At 29.6% G+C, this 22243-nt stretch overlaps 5 protein-coding genes across 6 annotated transcripts in view; 4 read left to right on the top strand and 1 right to left on the bottom strand.

The window, feature by feature from the left end:
* Positions 1-426: 426 nt before the first annotated feature.
* LOC124498321 (uncharacterized) lies at positions 427-2838 on the bottom strand. Its single transcript, XM_047062063.2, has 2 exons — positions 2603-2838; positions 427-2538 (listed from the first exon to the last, which is right to left on the bottom strand). Exons 1-2 carry the CDS (start codon positions 2805-2807, stop codon positions 557-559), a joined length of 2187 nt encoding a protein of 728 aa, XP_046918019.2. The 5' UTR covers positions 2808-2838; the 3' UTR covers positions 427-556.
* On the top strand, positions 2834-4027 carry cnir (cornichon-like protein). The gene is made up of 4 exons (XM_047062065.2): positions 2834-3130; positions 3294-3362; positions 3432-3544; positions 3633-4027. The coding sequence occupies exons 1-4, from the start codon at positions 3056-3058 to the stop codon at positions 3805-3807; spliced, it is 432 nt and encodes a 143-aa protein (XP_046918021.1). The 5' UTR covers positions 2834-3055; the 3' UTR covers positions 3808-4027.
* Positions 4028-4151: 124 nt separating this feature from the next.
* On the top strand, positions 4152-6473 carry LOC124498322 (U3 small nucleolar RNA-associated protein 6 homolog). The gene is made up of 3 exons (XM_047062064.2): positions 4152-4895; positions 4970-5374; positions 5476-6473. The coding sequence occupies exons 1-3, from the start codon at positions 4279-4281 to the stop codon at positions 6344-6346; spliced, it is 1893 nt and encodes a 630-aa protein (XP_046918020.1). The 5' UTR covers positions 4152-4278; the 3' UTR covers positions 6347-6473.
* Positions 6419-12293, top strand: LOC124498319 (phospholipid-transporting ATPase ABCA3). Its single transcript, XM_047062060.2, is given in 7 exon segments — positions 6419-7000; positions 7089-7852; positions 7937-8016; positions 8079-8369; positions 8371-9815; positions 9896-11565; positions 11641-12293. Coding segments are annotated over 7 exon segments (5067 nt in total). The 5' UTR covers positions 6419-6699; the 3' UTR covers positions 12157-12293.
* A 948-nt stretch (positions 12294-13241) lies between these two features.
* Positions 13242-22243, top strand: part of LOC124498260 (cell adhesion molecule Dscam1) — a 64961-nt gene continuing 55959 nt past the window's right edge. For both annotated transcript variants that reach the window (XR_012832100.1, XM_075729076.1), the window contains exons 1-2: positions 13242-13957; positions 14169-15405. Coding sequence is in view for 1 of the 2 variants with exons in the window: in XM_075729076.1 (XP_075585191.1) it covers positions 15063-15405 (343 nt within the window). In the remaining variant the exon portion in view is untranslated. The remainder of the gene's footprint in view (positions 13958-14168; positions 15406-22243) is intronic.

Raw genomic sequence — 22243 nt, forward strand, 5'->3', positions numbered from 1 at the left:
AAACCAGAAACCAGAATATGATGACAATGTTTAAAATGTCTGTGTGTGTGTGTGTGTGTGTGTTTGTGTGTGTGTATGTGTGTTTTTGTATCTATGGTGATTATTGTTTGTTGTTGGTTATTTGAGCTGATGGCTCTCACATCATACACACACACACACACACACATTGGGTATGGTCCATATTTACAATATTCTGGATTTCGAAATATGAATCCAGTTCTCAACAACAACTATCTAAGCATCTTCATTTTTTTACGATGCTTGCGATAAACACACCTTCCACACAAAAACATACAAACACACAAAATTCCATTATTTTTCTTAAAAATATAGTCGATTTGGTATTAAGAAACGAGACTGAATAAAAACATAGAAACAAGATTAATCAAAAAAATAAGAAAAAGAAAAATAGAATAAGGAAAATGGTTTCACTTTTTTTCCCTGAAAAAGGTAAATGAGATTTTGTTTATTAATGATGATTTTTTTCCATTTTCTTTGTTTCAAGTAGATAGAACAATATTATTATCAAACAAACAAAAAAAAAAAATAATGATAGCTAGCTACGAATATATACAAATGGTATATGACATGAATCTTGATATAAAAATTGTTCAACCAATAAACCGGATGGAATTGGAATTAAATTCGGTATAACTAAAAAATTAATCTTATTTTTTTCCGCATTGAATATGTTGCCAAAATGATGTATGGATGATATTGTTACAAAGATGGATGAATGAACTGGATCAACATTTCGTATTATACCACAACCAAAACATTTAGCACTTTTTGGCAATTGATGTAATAGTTTGATGTTTTTGTCCATCGACGACGACGACGACGACGTTTGTCTGTCTGAATTTTTTATTATCATATTTCCATTATTTTGATTATTAATTGATGGCAATTCTTGCTGCATAATGGATGATATCTCAATACAGTTCATATTTTCATTCATTTCATTAGGATCTAGACTTCCTAGAAATACCCAGGAAACATTCAAAAGAATGTAAATAGATTTAGGCACCATAGCTGGATAGTTTGTGAAATGAATATAAAGATTCTCCATACGAATCTGAATTGGTTGTATTGAATAAAATGGTTTGAATGAAATTTGTGGCCATAAATTTGAACATAGATATAAAAGTTGATTGATTTCACGTCGTAAATATGAAACACTGAATATAGTAGGTTTAAAATTTGAAATAAAAGGAAACAATGTGATCCATAATTGATGGCCAATGGAATTTTTCATATCTACTAATTGTATTAAATCTTGAAAATCACTGTCGACATTCAAGTTCAATTTAAATATTCGTTCTAATTCTTTTCGATTTTGGATGTTTATCATGGATGAATCTGAAACGGATAACGATGGAGAATCATTTTCGATTCGAATTATATGAGTTGGCCGTACTATAGAAATGATATTCGTCAATAATTCCAGGCCAAGTTCTTCAATCCAACCCATCGTATTGATGAATAATGGTCGTTTTTTCTTTACATTCATTTGCCGATATGATTGATAAAGTTGAGAGATCAAAGAAATATATTCAAAAGTATTGCCAGATGGTGTAATTGTTCCAAATATTTTTGATTTAATTCTTTCATCATCATTTAGTACATGATTTTCGTTGAATAAAAATTTATATCCCAAGGCGTTGGATATTTTTCCATTAATCTCAACTAAGCTAAGTATTCCACATGGAGCGAATTCCGGTTGTCCAGGATCACATTCCAGGTAAGCAACAGGCTGATTTCTATTATTTAAATATTGATTTATAAGATAATGTAGCAAGGATGTTTTACCACAATTAGCTTGACCATACACTAGAATCACATCGTCGTTACTAATTTTAAGAGTATGAAAAATTTTTAGGATATGCAATGTACATTGTTCAAAATCGATGTTGGATATTTTTGATAAAATATTCATATGATCTTTGTCGCTCATGGTCGACAATTTTTTTCGACAAATTTGTCTAGCTTTTTCATTGGATGATTTAGATAGATATTCAAGGACAAGTCTATATTTAGCCATTGACTTTGGGATCGATTCGAATTTCAAAAGAACATAATCGCCAATTAAAACTCCTGGAAGATGTTGTTCGAGAAAGTCAAATTCATCAAGATTGATTAAATTATTTTTTTGATTTTCGTTAAAATCTCGATAATCTGTAAAACGAATAAATATTCGATGCCTGAAACATGTGGAAATAGTTAGAGTTTCACCAGCTTTGGCCTGATATCCTTCACAAAAAATGGCCCATTTAGTAAATGGTACCAACGATAAATGACCACAAAGATCGGATTGTAATTCATATGATGATTGCAAATCGGTTACCAATATATATCGAACATGAGGTGTAGCCGTAGGATAAACGATCAAGCCTTCAGTATTTACCGGTGAGTCAACTATGCTTTCTTCAACATTAAATTCTTGAGATGATTGGGGATTTTGATGATGTCGATGAAGTCTTAGCATTCGACATTGTTTTCGTGATAGACGCTTTTTAGAAAATTGTCTGATTTTACGAGCTACAAATAAATTTATGATGATAAATTTATATCGAAACAATATGACTGAGAAAAAAATACTTACACGAAGTTTTTATCCGGATTTTTTCTTTATTTCGAGGCATTTTATTATCGATTAAAATTCTCTCGTGTGAATGCTGAAATAAAAATGGAACACATGGCCAATTCCAATGGAATAAGCAAATACTTGTCAATAGATGGCAGAAAATTCTCCGATTTTGGATTAATAAGTTTGCAGACAAGACTAGTTCAGTTTTTGTTGTTGACATTTTTTTTTTTTTTACAAAAGAATTGGCAATAAACGTCAAAATTGATCATCATTCGATTTTTCGTCAGAATTCATTTCTCATTTTCTTTTCCTTAATTTGATTATAAATAGTTGTTTTTCGACTTTCAGGTAAACGATTAAACATTCATCATCAAAGCGAGTACATCGCTACCAAACGTTTTGAAGCGTTATCAAGCATTATTTTTTTAAATCATCAATCTCCAAAATTTTCAATAAAGAAAAAAAATCATGGCCATTAACGTAACATTATTTGGTTTTGCTTTGCTTGATACTGGCGCTCTACTTTTTCTTTCAATCTACATAGTAAGCTTTTCGTATGAAATTGAAAAACATTCATAACGTTTGATTATATATAATGGCTATTTTCATAATTAATAATAATGATGATGATGATCATTTAAAATTATTATCCGATTATAATCATTCTATATGTATTTTTCATTTGTTTTTTTTGAAAAATTTTTAGCTAATCACATTGAGCGATCTGGATTGTGATTATCTAAATCCAATACAATGTTGTGATAGATTGAACAAGGTAATTTTAATGTAAAATTGAATCAAATCTGATTTTAATTTGTTGATCGATTGATTGATTGATTGACAGTGGATCATACCGGAACTAATAGCTCATGGAACAAATATCTGTCTAATTCTATTGACAAGTCGTTGGTTTCTATTAGCCATCAATTTAGCCATGTTATTCTATCTCATCTACAAGTAAGAATTTTGAGTTCTTTTTTTCTGATATATCATATCCAAATATTAACAAATTTCTTAATTTCGATTTATCCAATCAATCATTTAGCTTTTATATATCTCTTCCACGAAGCAGTATGTGTTTCTATGATCCATCCGAGATACATGTACGAGGTAATCTCAAGACTCACATTAAAATATCATTCATACGAATGGTATTCCATTTGATTCATTTCTTTGTCTACTTATATTTGTTCATCATTTCATTACTAACTGAATCATGAATTTTGCATTTCCATTTTCAACATCACTAAAATTAAACCAACGAATAATTGGAACAATTTACTTCGAATCAAATACTTGATTTGATCTTGTAAAAGATAATGTGCCAGATTGACTGTTTGAACATACACACACACATACACTCATTGATTCTCATATAATATGAATATATTGTATTTGCTTCCTCGATAACATTAATTAAATAATCTTAATTTTTTAAAATTTATAATTGAATTTGAATTCTTCATGATAAAAAAAAATAATGTATATCCAAACATGTACTCTATGGATGGTTAACCAAGAATACTTGAGTTCAATTGATGCGCGCACACGTGTTCCAAATGACTGCATGCAGCATTGGAAAAATAGATAGATTCTTGTTGAATTGTTGTTGTTTATATTCTGGGTCAATAGGTTTAATCTTTCTTGGTGTGTGTGTGTGTGTATGTTTTGAATGTGCAAAATATTTTGAAATGGCTGAAATTGTTCAACAAGTTTTTGAAACATCAATACTTGAACTAGCTGTATTGGAAAAATATCATCTATTCAAATCATCGGAAATCAAAACCATTCTAGGCAAACGTCGAGAATTTGAATATCGTCTTCGTAAAGTGAATAAAAACAAAGATGATTTTCTACAATATCTTGCCTATGAAGAAAGCCTATTGAAATTGATTCGTGTACGTTGCGATAAACTTGAAGTCGAAGTTGATAGATATGAAATTGAATATAGCTTTATTGAACATATAAAAAAATTATTTGAATTCACCATCAATAAATTCAAATCGGATATATCAATATGGTTATCATATGTAGATTTTGTGAAAAATCAAAAGATGTACGATCTTGTGTCGATCATTTATTTCCGTATGTTACAGATTCATAATAAACCATGGTTATGGATTCAATATGCTAAATTTGAATTCGAAGAAAAGGCATCATCACAAACAGCTCGTAAGATCATGTTGAAAGCAATTTCATTCCATCCAGAATCCAAAGTGATATGGCTTGAATATTTTAAATTTGAACTATTATATTGTGCCAAAATTCGTAAAAGATTTAAATTGTTTTTAAAGTTTTCCGATGAAAAGTAAGTACAAATTATAAAGTACATTATTTTTCATTTTAATAATCCCATTTTTTTACAATATAATTTTATCGTAGATCGACTACAGAATGGAGTGATAAACAATCAAAAGATAATATCTGGAATGGAAAATTAGCATTAATTGTTTATAGGCATGCAATCAATCGTAATGATCAGTTCGATTTTGCAGCCAATTTTATCGACATTTGCAATCGATTTGATTATGAAACAACCAAAGAGGTTAAACAATCCATTATAGATGATCTTAAAATTAGATTTGATAATCGTGAAGAATTCTGGAATCTTATGGCCATGAATAAATATGAAGAATATAAACAAAAACTACGTGGAAATATGGCTGAAAATGATGATGAAAAATTGGCAATCAAAAAAAATGCCATCATTGAAACGGTAGAAATATTTGAAAAAGCATGCATACGATTCGATACAGCCTTGATGTGGGAGTTTTATCTCGAGTTTAGGTAAGCAAAATCCTCATTTATCGGACATTGTTTTTCTATTATTTATCTTTTATTTTGTCTAATTTTTTCCCATGAAAAATATAATCCATTTGATGGCAAAGATTTAAAGATTTATTAGAAAATTATAACAACAATACTACGGATCAAGCGTCTGAAATTCTACATCTATTAGAAACATTATGGAATGTTGATAAAATCACAATGAAAATATTTCAACAATGGGTTCGATTCTATTATACCTGTTTTCGTAGTAATCAATTAGCGATGCAAAGACTTCAACATTTATTATTGGATAGTGCCGAAAGATGGCCCAATGATTTAAGTCTACATCTATTCATTGGTAGTTTTATGGCTAAATTTCCTTCAGAAAATCAAAAAATTGTACAAAAATATTTTGATGATTGTCTTATGAAAAAATTTACTCATTTTGACCAAAACAATGCTAGTATAGGCATGGATTTCTGGGAATTATACATTGATTGGTCATTGAAAAATAAATTACAGGCACAGAAAATTTTAAAAATTATTAATGATTTCAACAATCAAATACTGAATCATTGTCCACGTAAAATGTCTGAATATTTTAAACCAAAAATTCTTGCCATCAATTATCATCTAATGGGCATCAATCGTACACGTGCTTATTATGAAAAAAATAAATCCGTATCACCTATATGTAAGAATTTTTTTCTAAAAATGATCGAAATTGAAAAACATTCATTAAATGAAGAAGATGATCAACAACAACAACGACAACAATCATATGCCAATGTATATGAAGATCTAATACATTATTTCGGTAATGATGATGCACAAATATGGATTGATTATATCAAATATGCAATGTATGATATGGGTGATATAGTCAAATCAACTAATCTATACCAGAAAGCATTAAAATGTCTACCCTCGTTTATTTGTAATGATTTTTTGCAAAAATATGCTCTATTCCAATCATCATCATTAAAATAATTGTTAATCTAATCCGATTGATTTAATCATTATTTACATATATAGACATTATAATTGTCCTTTCCTTGGTTACAATCACAATGATTTTAAATGATAAAAAATAAAATAATTATTATTAGTTCAAAAATCATTGAGTGCTTTTTCAAAAAAAAACTAACCGCGATCATTCATGTTAAGCGTAGATGACAAGTTTTTACTTTTTTTTATCAATTGGCACTGATTGATTGCGACCCATAAATACCTTCCATTGTTTGTGGATGGAATCTTAAGCTGTTTCTGCCGATGAAATACATCACATCAACCCTTAATCGATGATCAGTCAAACAAAATACAAACAAAATTGAAAAATTAAAATGTTTGGCTTAAATCGATTCTGGCTTTTGTTTTGGAAAAATTATAAACTTCGTATCCGTCATCCATGGATTCTATTGTTCGAATTAGCTGTACCTTGTTTGTTTACAATCATTTTGGTTGTTGTTCGTACGATAACATCATTTGATCGTGTTACCAATGCTACTGTTTTTCAGCAACGAGAAATTGAAGGCTTATCTAGTATCTATGAATTCAACAGTAAAATGATTCTGTTTGGTCCAAAAACAAACAGAACAATTGAATTAATGGATATATTTACAAAACTCACAAAAGGCATAAAAGGTAAGCGTTGAATTTTTTTTATTTAATCATTATCATTAACATTAAATAATATGGAAATTCTTTTAAACACACACACAATGCTTCAAAGTTCTGAATTTTGAAACAGAAGAGGAAATGGTCGATTATTATGTTCAGAAAGATTCGGATTCGATACGATGTGGTATTTGGTTCAATTCTTTGACGGATGATTCGTTGGATTTTAAGCTCCGTTTTTCGTTTGCACCGAGAAAATTAAGCAGTACCTTTGAATTCTCACAAGTGAATGAATTTACGTGGCAAACGTTAAAAAATTTTCCAATGTTTCAAAAACCAGGCCCTAGGTCTGAAAATTCTGATGATGGAGGTCCACCTGATTATTATAAAAGTGGATTTTTATTTATTCAACATTTTATCAGTCGTGCATATGCTTATCAACAGAATCCGAATGCAACTTTAGAATTTTTCGATAATGTTCATTCTTACAATATTCTACGATTTCCATATCCACCATACAATAATGATCAATTTATGTTTTCACTTCAATTCATGTTTCCAATTATCATGATGATCAGTTTCATTTATCCAAATGTTAATCTTGTGAAAAATATTGTTTTGGAAAAAGAACTTCGATTGAAAGAAGCAATGAAAATGATGAGCCTAAAAGATTGGATGTATTGGTCATCATGGTTTTTTGATTCAATTCTTTGGAATAGTATCAGTATAATATTCATTACAATTTTGTTTTGTATATCATTTCAACCGGATCATGGTATCATCAGTAATAGTAATCCAATCCTTATATTTATTTTTTTCATGGCCTACATGATATCATCGATTTTATTTTGTTTTTTACTGAGTACATTTTTCACAAATGTAAGTAGTGATTGTTTTTTTTATGGGGAAAACAAATCAATTTAATTTTTTTTTGAATTTACATTTTTTTCAACACCAAAAAAGGCAAACATAGCCGGAATAGGTGCCGGTACAATTTATTTTCTATCGTTCATACCATATCTAAGCGTCAGTCTAAATTATCAGTTAAGTTTTATCTTGAAGATGAAAATTTTCTCATTTGATTGCTATTGATTTCTTTTAATAGGCAACTATCTCGAGTGGCCAAAATATTAATTAGCTTGCTCTTCAATACAAATATGGCCTTGGGTTGTATGTTTATATCGATTTGGGAAAGTGAACATGCTGGCTTACAATGGTCCAATCTAGCCGAACCAGCAACATTGGATGATAGTGTGACATTCCAGGACATCTTGATGATGTTTGCCATAGATTCGATAATCTATCTGATTTTAGCATTATATATCAGTAATGTTTTTCCCGGTAGATATGGTATACCAAGAAAATGGTACTATTTCTTACAGCCTTCATATTGGTTTGAATCAAAATCAAAAAAATCGATCACCTTCAAATGATACTGAAATGCAGGATAAACATTTTAGCCAAAATAAACGTGGCATTGAATTGTGTGGTCTAACAAAATCCTATAATCATGGCAAAATTAAAGCATTACAGAATTTTAATCTGATGATGAAATCAAATGAAATCACCGTATTGCTTGGCCATAATGGTGCTGGAAAAACGACGCTCATGTCGATCCTTTGTGGTTTAATACCACCAAGTTCTGGATCAATCTATATCGATGGCAGTGATACAGAAAATGATTTTGATGAAATACGAAAAAGTCTTGGAGTTTGTCCACAATTTGATGTGCTATTCAATCATTTAACGGTTGAAGAACATCTGTGGTTTTATTGTAAACTAAAAAATGTTAATGATTCAAAAATCAACGATCATATTGATAAAATAATCAAAATGTTGGATTTTGTTGACAAACGTCATAATCAAGCACAAACGTTATCGGGTGGAATGAAACGAAAACTTTCCGTAGGCATAGCATTGATAGGTGATTCGAAAATTGTTTTATTGGATGAAGCAACATCCGGTATGGATGTTTCAGCTCGTCGATTCATTTGGGATCTATTGATCAAAGAGAAAAAAGATCGTGTTATATTGTTATCGACACATTTCATGGAAGAAGCTGATGTACTTGGTGATAAGATTGCCATCATGGAACAAGGTCAATTAAAATGTTTTGGATCATCCATTGAATTGAAAAAGAATTATGGCCTCGGTTATTTATTAAATTTCGTTGTTAAAGAAGAACAAATCGATGTGAAACGTTTGACCGATTTAATTCGATCACATGTTCATCATGCCAAAATATTAACTTCTGTAGGACGTGAAGTGACATTTAGTTTGCCTGAAAATGAAGCATATAAATTTGAATCATTATTTGCAAATATTGAACAAAATATGACACAACTTGGTATTGTAAATTTTGGAATTTCAATGACAACACTTGAAGAAGTATTCTTACGTGTGGGTGATTTTGCTCAACAAGGCACTGAACAAATAAATAGTTTTTATGAAAAAAATACACAACATTTTGGTGATAAATTTGGCAATGAATCATCAGTGATTGAAAAAATTAAACATAATTCATTGAAATTGAATCAAGGTTTCCATCATCAAATACAAGTTTATTATAGTTTATTTGTCAAAAAGATTTTGTTCACTTATCGTAATCTATTCACATTGTTTGCACAATTCATTTTACCCGCCTTGTTATTGGGCCTTAGTATCGTTGTCAATCGAAATCAGTCTGAACGAACCATAAATTCACCACAATTATTGCTAAATATTGATTCATTTCATAAAATTGAAGCCACAGTATTTCATGATGAAAATCAACAAATAAATTCACTATCCAATTTGTATCAAAATATCATACGAAATGCCCATACGGCCACCATTATCGATGGTAAATATTTGCATGATGAATGATTTGATTTTTTTTTATAAAAATATTTTTTCTTTCAATTTCAAAAATTCAATTTCCAGAAAAAGTAAACAAAACCGATCAACTCAGTGATTATGCTATTGAATATCTGGCCAACTATGGTGCAAAACATGAAGATCGTTTCAACATGTATTATATAATTTCGGCCATATTTGGAATGGATAAAAATGGAATGAAAATTATAGCCATGTTTAATAATCAAGCATATCATTCTAGTGCCATTTCTATTTCTTATATTGATGAAACAATAATCAAATATTTAATTGGTGAAAAATTTCAATTAAGAATCTGGAATCATCCATTTCCACGTAAACAGTTTGATAATTTACAGGCCGTTGGATTCGATATGTCTCAACAGATACAAGTATCGAATAATATTCAATTTTCCGTTGCTTTTCTGGTGGCCAGTTTTATTATATTCCTGGTGAAAGAACAATCAACGAATTTTAAACACATTCAACAGATTAGTGGATTGAATATGTTTCAATATTGGACTAGTAATTTCATTATTGATTACATTATTTATCTGATTTCATCATCAATGTTATGTGCCATAATTTATTGGCTAGATGTGACCAGCTATAGAGAATGGAGACAACAAGGTCGCCTGTTTCTTATATTTGCTACACATGGTTTTGCAGCATTGCCAGTGGTTTATATTTGTTCATTGTTTTTCCGAAATTCAGCAACCGCTTATGTTCGTCTTGCATTATATATACTAATAGTGGGAACATCAACACTTTTGGTCGTATTGATTCTTACATTACCTTCATTGGATCTTAGAAAATTAAGCGAAATACTTGATTATATTTTTTCGGCCATTTTACCTATTCATATTATGGGCATAGGATCATATGATTTATCATCGAATGCAATGGCATTAAATACTTGTCTGTCTAATGTTACAATATATCAACAAACATTGAATATTCAAGAACTTTGTCACGATGAAACTTTGAATATAGGATTAATTAGAATGTGTTGTAAAGAAATATGTGGCAATTCATGCTGGAATTTTGAAGAGAATTTTTTCTCATTTATTAAACCAGGAATCGGTTCCTATTTGGTTGCTATGGCTATTCAAGGAACCGTTTATTGGTGTATATTGGCCATATTAGAAGGAAAATGGCTACATCAAATCTGGTTGAAATTATCACCATCAATAAATGATAATAAGAAAAATCAATTAAACGAAATAATATCCGAAGAAAGCGATGTTGAAGCCGAAAATAATCGACTAAAACGATGCAATCTTTTCTCATTAAATCGATCCGATTCAATGATTGTACAAAATGTTTGTAAAAATTATGGCAAATTCAAAGCTGTACGTAATATAAGTTTTGGCGTTAAACGTGGCGAATGTTTTGGTGTGTTGGGTGAAAATGGTGCTGGAAAAACAACAATGTTCAAAATGATAACTGGAAGCGTCGACATGAATAGTGGCGATATTCTTGTTAATGGAAACAGTGTTAAAAAAGATATTCGACTCATTTACCGTGACATTGGTTATTGTCCACAATTTGATGGTCTTATCGATCATCTAACCGGTCGGGAAACATTGAAAATTATTTCAAGAATTCGTGGAATTAACGAAAATATTATCGATGAACAAATTGATGCATTGAGTAAACTGTTATTCTTTCAAAAACATATCGATCAACAAGTTAGTGGATACAGTGGTGGAACTAAACGAAAACTTAGTTTTGCAATTGTAAGTGAATTTTTACATCCATACGTTTTAAATAATAATCTAATTTTCGTTGTTTTTATTTTTGATTTTCAATAGTCGATTGTTGGCAATCCATTGATTGCATTTCTTGATGAACCAACTACCGGTGTTGATCCAGTATCACGACGTTGTCTATGGAATGCAATACATTTGGTTCGTGAAGCCGGTTCTTCATTGGTATTGACATCACATTCAATGGAAGAATGTGAAGCACTATGTAATCGTTTAATAATTATGGTACATGGTCGTATTACCTGTCTGGGAAGTCCAATGCATTTGAAACAAAAATATGGTGCCGGTTATATTGTTCATATAAAATTGAAAAATCCAGTCATAGAAAAATCCATAAGGAAATTGGATCGATTTATGCGTTCGAAATTTCTTGAATGTTTCATCGACAGTGTTCATAATAATATGATTGTATACAAAATTCAGACGAATCAAATCAAATTAAGTCAATTATTTGGCAGTATTGAACGATCAAAAGATTTATTAATGATTGAAGATTATTCCATTTGTCAGACATCATTGGAACGTATATTTCTATCATTTGTACGTAAACCAAAGAAATGAAACAAAAATCCGAAATTTTGACATCATCATCATCATCAAAATCATCTCGATAGATGGCACACATACACATTGTTGTTGTTTTTTTTGTTACCATTGCTTTTTTCAAAATAAATTTTTTTCGTATTCATTACAAAAAATTGATTTGTTTCCTGTTGCGTCATTCATTTAGAATCTTGAAATTAATTAATTTGGATCGATCTGTTTGAGTTGATTCATCGAAGTGTGTGCGTGTTCAATCATTTCTATTGTCAGCCATTGTATCGAAGAAAAAGATGACAATTCTGTGATTAAATTTGCAAAAAAAAAAAATTATCACCGCATCACATGGTGCCACATGACATGCGACACCATATGTGAGTTTTGGTTTACGTTACTCTGTAACTGGTTGGGCTATAATATCATTTTTGGTATCGTCCAATGTCATCAATCGGGTAAGCTCACCCAGGTTTCCATATACCATTAAAAAAATGAAGTAAAAATGAAATGGATTTATCCCTGTGAATAGTAATAATAAAAATAATGGGAAAATCTAGTCGCGCGAGAATAACAATGATTATATGGGAAAAACATATACACAAGACACGCAAGGGCTGATGAATGCCAAATCCTAGTGAAATCAATATCACCATTCAGTGTGTGTGTGCGTTATAATGATGAAAGGTAATACGCGAAGCAATAAAATATCTTATCTGCAGATCTGGGTACCATTATTATTATTAAAATAGTGCATTGATCCAACTAGAATTGTATGCAATTCAATTTTATAATGACAATCATAATAATAAAAGAGGGCTAAACATTTTGATTTTGGAATCTCATCATTGGTTTCATTGTTGTAAACGTCTACCACACACCAGAATGAAATGAAAACAAACTCTGGTATTCGGATCTGCTTGTTTCGGTGGGTGCGTGGTTTGGTTTTTTTTTTGTTGGATCGTATCCATCACGGCCAATGATTCAAGGCATATATAAGCTGTGCGCGCAGAACTGCGCTGGCGAAATATAAAAAAAAAATCAACCAAATATATGGAATCGAATCTCGATCATCGTATGGATTCCATTTTCATTTAGTCGTCAAACACAAACACACAAGTATCCATAGTTCAGTTGTGTTTCAGTCAACCGTCAGAGCGGATCAACCGTATACGGCCATTTTTCGGACCGATCAACCGACTGTTGTATGTGTGTGTATGAGTGTCTTCCAACAGCAACAGACGGGAAGATTTTTTTTTTTTTTTTTTTTTGGTCCCTGTTCGGATGATGTGATTACTGTTGTCATTGCCGTTATTTTTGCTGTTTGGATTTTTTTCGATTTTCATTTCAACATTTATCTCCATTTTTATATCAACAGTGATGACTGAATTTTTTTTTTCGCCGATGATAAGGATAATTTTGATAAAATTAGTTTGTAGTTAAAGTGTTTGTGTGTGTGTGTATTGAAGGATGATTGTATCAATTCAATATTGTAAGTTATATCCGAAATAATATTCGTCTTTGGTTTGTGTGTGTGTGTGTGTGTTGATCATCATCAGCATCATTAATGTTAGCATGTCCATGCATCGTTCAGTATTTTGTTCAAGTGTGTATTTACAATCAATGATCATTCAACCGATACGAATCGATTAACGGATTCATTCACACACAGACACACACGTATCACTCAATTGAAACAAAAACAGCTCTAAACTTCGTGTAAACAACAGAAACGAAAATAATTTCCGATGAAATTTACTGCCTTTCCAACAAAATGGACCGATGATTTTCGAAACAAAAAAAAATACTTGAAAAAAAAGAATGGCAAGTAAGCAACAAACACAAAACAAAAATTATTACTTATAATACAAATTTTATACTTGAAAATTAATTTTCAAACATTAACAACAAAATGACTTTTCATGAACAACAACAACAACAACAACAATAATAAAAACACTTGTAATTCTAATTTTCTAATTCTAAATAACGATGTTTTTATATATCGTTTTTATTCTTTTTGTTTCACTCTCAACCAGGATTCCATTATCAGATCGACGAAATGGTGGATTCATTTATCTTTTGTGCATTTGATTTGTGATCCATCCCTTTAGTGAAAACCACAACAACAACAACAACTTTTTTTCGTGATTTAGTTTTCTGATTGTGTGTAGTTCTCTTGCTTAGTTGTAGTTGATGATTGTGGCTTTTGAATTTTTTAAATGAACCGTTACATTCTGTGAATTTTCTCTGTTTTTTTCGAATGTATGTGTGACATTTTGACATTAAAATAACTATCTATCTATTTTTCCATCATTATTCGACCTATTATCATTTGGATTTTATGAATTTTGTGTGTGTGTGTGTATGACCAAAGTCCATCATCATTATCGTGATTCTTATTCTTTACATCAGTGATTTCAACACTACCACTACTGCAACTACGTTACAGCTATGATGATGATATTTTGAAAAATTCATCATGATGAAGATGAAGACAGAATTTTTATCATGTCAAACTTTGCCCTTATTTGTTTGCTTGTTTTTGATCATGTTTCGTTATTTTTTTTTGTTCGTTCAGTGCTTGTATTTCTTGTTTGAAACAACAACAACATGAAGATTTCATTGATTCAGTTCATTTTCTTCTTTCCGTTGATGAATGTTTCATTTATTTCATAAAGTTTATTTATTTGTTTGTTTGCTTATCCAAAAAGAAAACAGTGAAACAAACATTAAACCAGGAAACAGATGATTTGATATATGGATAGATGGATGGATCTTATATATATCTGTATCGAATGAATTAAGTCTTAAACAAAGAAAGAAATAAAAAAAATGGAAAATTAAATTGAAACAAAACCCAAATTAAATGATGAAGAGAAGAGAGAAATCATTCTACACGAAAATTGAAATTTTTTTTTTAATTCATCAAAATGGCCAATAATTCTGCTCAAATGGTTGTCCAAAATACAGATATACTGATGATGACAAAAATGAAACAACAACGATCAAATTGGTCACATTCTCACCATCACCATCATCATCATCGTGATCGAAAATTAATCATCAATAATGATGATGATTTATCGATAGCTGCTTATTCTTTTTCATCATGCTCATCATCAATATTGTCATCAATTTTTTCATTATTATCATTATACAATTTAAATTTACGAAAATTTCCATTAAATTCATTCTTCATTGTTTTTATGATGATTTTTTTGATGATTACAATGTTGTCATTACCGACTTGTTGTTTATTGCTCAACACAGCAGGTATGTTTGTTTTTTGAAATCTGTTTTGTTTATTTTTTTCTTCATTTTACCGGTAACAATGTTTGATTTTCATAATTTGTTATGAATCATGACATCATTATTACGGAATCTCTTGTTCATCTCAAGTTTCGTAGTGATGGTGATGGTATCCATTTCCGTGTGTGTGTGTGCGTTTTTTTGTGGATTTTTTTTCATAAAACCCAGATAAAATTATAATGACAACCAGAACCATAGAAAATTCATACAAAATAAGTTGAAGAATTCATCATCAGAAACATGCGATTCATGAATGAATGATTTCATTTTTTTTTGTTTCTCCATTCACCAATTTAATTCTTGATTGACGCTGATTCTATCTTCTTTGTTTATTTACCGATGCTACAAAAATTGTTGCTGCCAATTTGATTCGTTTTTTTTTGTTGTTGTTGTCAGGAATGAAAAATAAAATCCTTATATCCATTGAACTTTTTTTTATTTTCACTCATTCAATCATCCTATGTTGAATGTTGGTGTTGTTTTGATTCAATTCAAAATCATGGAATTATAATAAATTTTTATTTATTTATTTTTCATTTTATTTTTTAACAAATATGAAATGAAAAAAAAACTATAGAATTTTTTCTTGAACGCGATTCTCTATGTATTTTTTTTCACCATTCTGTTATTATTATTATTGAAACTTTCATGGGAATCATTTTTTTCTCTTTCTCTCTCTCTCATCTTTCTCAATTGTTTTCAATGAATGACATTGTCCCTTATATGGATGACGTTCATTTGTTCGTTTTCTTTTTTTTTTGTTCTTGTTGTTGTTGCTGTTGTTAGTGTTCCAATTGGGACCAGTTTTTTTTTCTTCCTACCCTGTTATTCTAATACATCAAGTCAGTATGGTTCTTTCATTCATGTTTTCTTGATATATTCTATGATATTATTAAAGTTACATACAGACGACTTGACTCGGCTATAACTGTAACTAGTAACTTTGAATTTGACTGACTGACTGACTGACTGTGTATTGCAAATTTTTGAATAGCAATGGTATTTATTATTATTATTTTGCTTGTCGTAGTCAATTGGCTTCTTCTTTCATGCATTGATTCACATCCATCTATCCATTCATCCAGCCATCCATCCATCCAAACATTCATTCATTCATTCAACCAAAAATTTAGAATCAAGAGAATACCAGAGAAAAAAGAGGCGGAATTTTTTTTCAATGAAAAAAAAACACAAATTCACCAGTCCACACACACACACACACGCACACAAATTGAGTGATTGAAAGAAACAGAATGAATTATTGAATGATGAAAAAAAAACGATTGAATGAAATTCAACCATCCATCTCAAAATAAAATAAAAAAAAATAGTTCCACAGTGTATGTGTGTGTCGTGTTTCGATCAGAATCAGAATTAAGAAATGTATCAAAAATTCACTCTTTGGTTGATTCAATTTTTGTGTTGAAAAAAAAAACAAAAAAAAAATTTCCCTATTCTCCTCGTTCGTAACTTACATAGTCATTTTTTGACAAATGTTACTATTTTATCATTGTTTCCAATGATGATCATCATGATCTTATGATGCAAAAAAAAGCAATACGGTTTACAGCTGTTCAGTTGTCATCATCATCATCATCATTTTCAATTGTTGGATCGGTTGGTTGGTTGGCTTGGTTGTTCCAAGAGCATCTCGTGATTACCATAATTTGCCTTCATCATATTAATAATAAATATTGATCCAATGACAATGTTCAATGATGATGAATCAAAAAGAAAAAAAGATGTGTGTTTTTATGAAAATGAGGCAGTTTTTTTGTTGTTATTGTTATTTTCGTTTTTCCTTGAATTCATTCATCCATTCACAAATGATTACTATGAAACTGAGTGAAAAAAAAAATTTGAATTCTTTCTAATGAATCTAACAAATGCAAATATATTATACAAATATACATCTTTTTTTTTGATAATGAAATAATGAAAAACACAAACACATGCACATTCTTAAAGACAGCAGAATTTGAATTCTATCAGTTCTGTCAGTTTTTTTTTGTTTTGTTTTTTTTTCTTTTTTTTGTTCTTGAATCTGTCAAATTTTACTTTTCCAATTTTTTTTCAATCTCTTGCTCTCTTGATTCACAACGCCATTGAACGAGTGAATGAATTTTTTTTTTCTTCTTCTTTACACAGCTCTACATACATATTCTTTAATTCTTTCAATTCAATTTTTTTTTCTATGAAAAAAAAAATCTTTTTTGACATTTGATAACTTTTGATTTCATGATGATAGTTTAGAATATGAAGAGAATTTGAATCCAAAAAACAATTCCAGTGTGAAACGAATTGTTTGTTTAATTTTTTTTTTGTTTCTTCTCTTTCTCTCTTACTGAAATTTTATAAATCCATTTGCTTTTACTTTTTTTTCTTGTTTTAAAATGATGATGATGATGGAATGAAATGAAATTGTCAGTGATCCGATGTAATCATGATTGGTCCTAAATTTTAAATTTTTTTTTTTTAAATAATGAATAAATGGATGTATAGGAAATTTTACCAAAGCATTAACCTTATTAGCATCGATGATGTAAAATCGACAATTTTTTAACAAACAAACCAAAAAAGAAAAAATTTCTCTTTTTAAATGGACAGATTAGCATTTATATTTGTCCATCAGAAAAAATAACGCAAAAAATTTACAAATGCATTTCCAATTATAACAGAAATGCTAAAACTTTCGTTTGTTGAATCGTGTAATTGTTATATTGACTGAACAAAATATCCAAATGTCAATTAGTCAATAAATTGGTTAATAATAATATCCTGGTTGTTACTAATTTGAAACTGTTGTGTTGATGCAAAAAAAAACCAAGAAAACCGCTTGGGTACGTTTATCATTATCCAAGTTTTTATTTCTGTCATCAATGTGTAATGTAATGGCATTATATTCAACGTTGTTGTTGTTGTTCACTTATAAAAGGTGCATGAATTTTCATTATTATCCTACAAATAACAACAACAACAACAACAACAACAACAATGACAAAAAAAAACGGGCAGGAAAAATCCAAAATTCTTAAATTTAAATATATTTTTTTTTTGTTCTGAACATGGTTATATATTCAAAACACAATAATACACATTGTATACACATTTATCATGTTGACATACTCTATTTTTATTTTTTTTTCTCCTATTCTGTTGTATATGAGCGCGTATATATTCAACGGTGTTTGAAAGAAAAGGAAATGAAACAGTGGAAAAAAAACATAAAACATAAAACTATGAATTACAGTTTTCATGTAAAAGAATATAGTTCACATTTTATTTTCATTTCAAAAATAGTAAAATAAATGGAAAAATCCAACGTTAAAGTTGATTTTCATTTTAATTATTGAATGATGATGATTTTTATCTTTGCCATTGCATTTGAATCAATATCTTGTCTGTTTGTTTCAATCATTTTTTTTTTTTTTTGAAATCAAAATTCTTCAACAAAAAAAAATCAAATGATGATCCTATTGTGAAAGGATTCTGTACGTCTTTTGACTGCCACTGATGAAGATCATGATTCGTGCATACCATACACTTATCATTATCATATTAATATATAATATCAGAATAAATTGAATCTCACAGCATGTGAATTTTAAATAATGAATTCCTGTAGACACATACATACATACCATATATACGTATACGTAGATGATATACAAACACGCACACACACACACACACACCGAATACATATTTGGAATAATATTTTATTGTAATGATAATAAAAATTATTGCATGGTTTGTGTATGTGTGCGTGTTTCAATGAAGAATGTCATATGAACAACGAAAAAATTCAAAGAAAGAATTCATCCGTATGGATCGTGTTGTCAAGAAGAAGAAGAAGAAAATATTAGATTGCCTCATTGGATTATACCAGGAAAAATCTTTTTATATTGCTTTTGGTTTTGCATATAATAATAATAACTTTAATATCCAATCCATGAAGGGCCAATGCTAAATCTTTATGCAAATTTTTTTTTTACTGAATTTTTTTCCAATTTTCCGAAAAAAAGTCATTCTTTAGTATGAAAAAAAAATCTTGTTGTATTGTGTTCATGTTCGTTGACTTTATTGTCGTTTGAGAATGAACAAGTTTTTTCTTTCTCTCTCTCTCTCTCTCTCTCTCTCTCTCTCTCTCTCTCTCTCTCTCTCTCTCTTTCTCTCTTTTGGCCTGTCTACATTCTTCATTCAATTCCGTCAAACTTCTTGTATATATGTATCTTGTGGTTTCGTTTTGACTGACTGACTTATTGAATGAAATGACTGGAATAAAATCCGAATCATGTAATAAATGTGGCTGACGGTTTTTTTTTTACTCCCCTCTTTCTTATCGGGTCTTATGTATGTATGCATTGGTTGGTGATTGAAAGCAATGAATGTTTTCTGAAACAACCATCAGCCACTCACTGGTTTTGTTGTACATGTAATGCTTAGACTTTTTAATGTAGAAAATGGCGGAAAACGAAAACTTTCATGAATTTTGTCACAATAACTTTGAATCCAAGAATCGCATTGCACTATGGGATTCTTTTTGTCCATTTTTTTTATTGATTCATTTTTTAAATTCATTTTCTTTTGGACAATTTTAACTGGAAATTCTTGTTCAAATCTTTGCAACAAAAAAAGGTGTTGTCATTTGCCAATATAAAGTAATTTATCATTAAATTTTAAAAGATTTTCATATTATTTTTTCTTCATAATGAAGATAAAGATGTTTTTTCTTATCGTCAAAACCGAATACAGAATCCTTTTGTAAACATTATCATTTTTTCTTATTTATTCTTGACCTTTTTATTATTACGACACCCAACCTAATGAAATATGTGTAGATGAATGCAATGCACTTTGAAAATTATTATCACAAAAATTGAATGTGAACCAATAATGCAATTTTTTTTCATGGGTTAAAGGCTATAATGATGATACGAATATTATATATACTACATAATAATGATGATGATGATGATGATCAAATAATGATCGAATTGGATCTATACCCAATCCCTGATGATCCATATAATAATCACACATACACAATATGCAATTGTCCATTATCACCATCGTTGATCTTTTTTTTCTGTTCCTTTCTCTCTCTCTATTTATACGGAAATTATATTGTAATATATTTGTATGGATGATAAACGATCAAATAACGACAAATTTCCTTATTCTAAATCATCCACTCTATACACACATTTTTTTTAGTTCAGTTCTTATATCGATAATCATTGAACAACCGTTGAATAATACCGTCAAACGATGATTATAGATAATTTTAAGCTTTGCTTTTTACTTTCATTTTTTTCTTATTTATTTATTTATTATTGAATAGTTATTATATTCTTGTGGTCTATATATTTATGGCATGTGTATGAAAATATACCATATAATGAATGAATAATCGCCATCATCATCATCATGATACCCGTGATGATAATGATGATAGTGGATCATGGCGCCATCAATACAAAGAAAAATGATTACCATTTCATCATCTCAAACTGTAGTATTGAGAGTATAATAAGGGTTTTTTTCATGATTCTAGTATTTTTTTTTTGCATTTCATTTTTTTATGTTTATTTTTTTCTTGCGATTATTATTGACTTTTGATGATAATGATGATTACAATGATCATTTATGGTATATGTGTATTCATTTTCAAGAATTTATTGCCAAAAACACATTAGATCATCGAAAAAAAAGTTAATTCGACGTTAGTTTACAGAGAACAAAAAAATTTACTTGATCAAAAAAAAAAAAAAAAATGGAAAAATTGTCGCTTCTTTGATTTTTTCTTTTTATATTTGCTCATCAAGTTTTCTCTTTTTATTATTATCATCATCTGTGGTCATTGCATTTAGTTTGTGGTCAATGGGTTAACTTTTTTTTCTACCATCATAAAATAAATGTTCTGTTCTGTTTGATTTGATGCAAAAAAATTAACGTAGTGAATGAAACATCAAACTAACTCAAGATGGTCGTTGCATTTTTTTTTAATAATAACAAGACAATGAAAAATAATTCTTTTATATATGCATTGAGTGAAATGTTCTTACTTGTCATTATTATCACTATTATTATGATTATGATTATGATGATGATCATGGGGTAAAACGTCTTTTATATTATTTTTCATAACTCATTCAATTTATTGAATTTTTAGTGAAGCGGTGGTTGGTTTATTTTATATATGATTGGTTATATAATATGTATGATATTAAAATTGAAGCTCCCAATATAAATGATTTGACTTTCACTTTTCTCTCTCTCTCTCTCTCTCACTTAATATATGGGGAACATTCTCTTGATGCTTTTGATGATTCTGTCTTGATCTCGTTTTTATTTTGTAAGCTTAGAATAATTCTATTGCTGCTGCTGCTACTGCTGCTGATGTCGGTATTTTGATGTTCCTGTTTGAATTTCCTGGTTTCTTTTTTTTTCATTTTGGTTGTTGGCCATGTCGTGCCACACCAAATATGTGTGTGTGTGTGTGTGTGTGCTATGTGATCATCATGGATTGTTGTCATCAGTCAGTCAGTCAGTCAGTCTTTAGTATGACATTGTGCACGCTATAACAATAAAACTATGGTTATATATGGGTTTCAATTTCCAGTGTTGTCGCCATCATCATCATCATCATCACGATGATCATCTTTTGGAATATTTGAAATTTTTTTTTCTGGCCCATTCTTATGTTCTTTCTTTTTTTTTTGATTTTTGGTTGCTCAAAAATGAATGAATGAATGAAAGAATGGATGCTCTATGTTGATGAAAATAATAAAGCCAAAAA

This window comes from Dermatophagoides farinae, chromosome 3 (genome assembly GCF_024713945.1).
Source record: "Dermatophagoides farinae isolate YC_2012a chromosome 3, ASM2471394v1, whole genome shotgun sequence".
NCBI classification, from domain to species: domain Eukaryota; kingdom Metazoa; phylum Arthropoda; class Arachnida; order Sarcoptiformes; family Pyroglyphidae; genus Dermatophagoides; species Dermatophagoides farinae.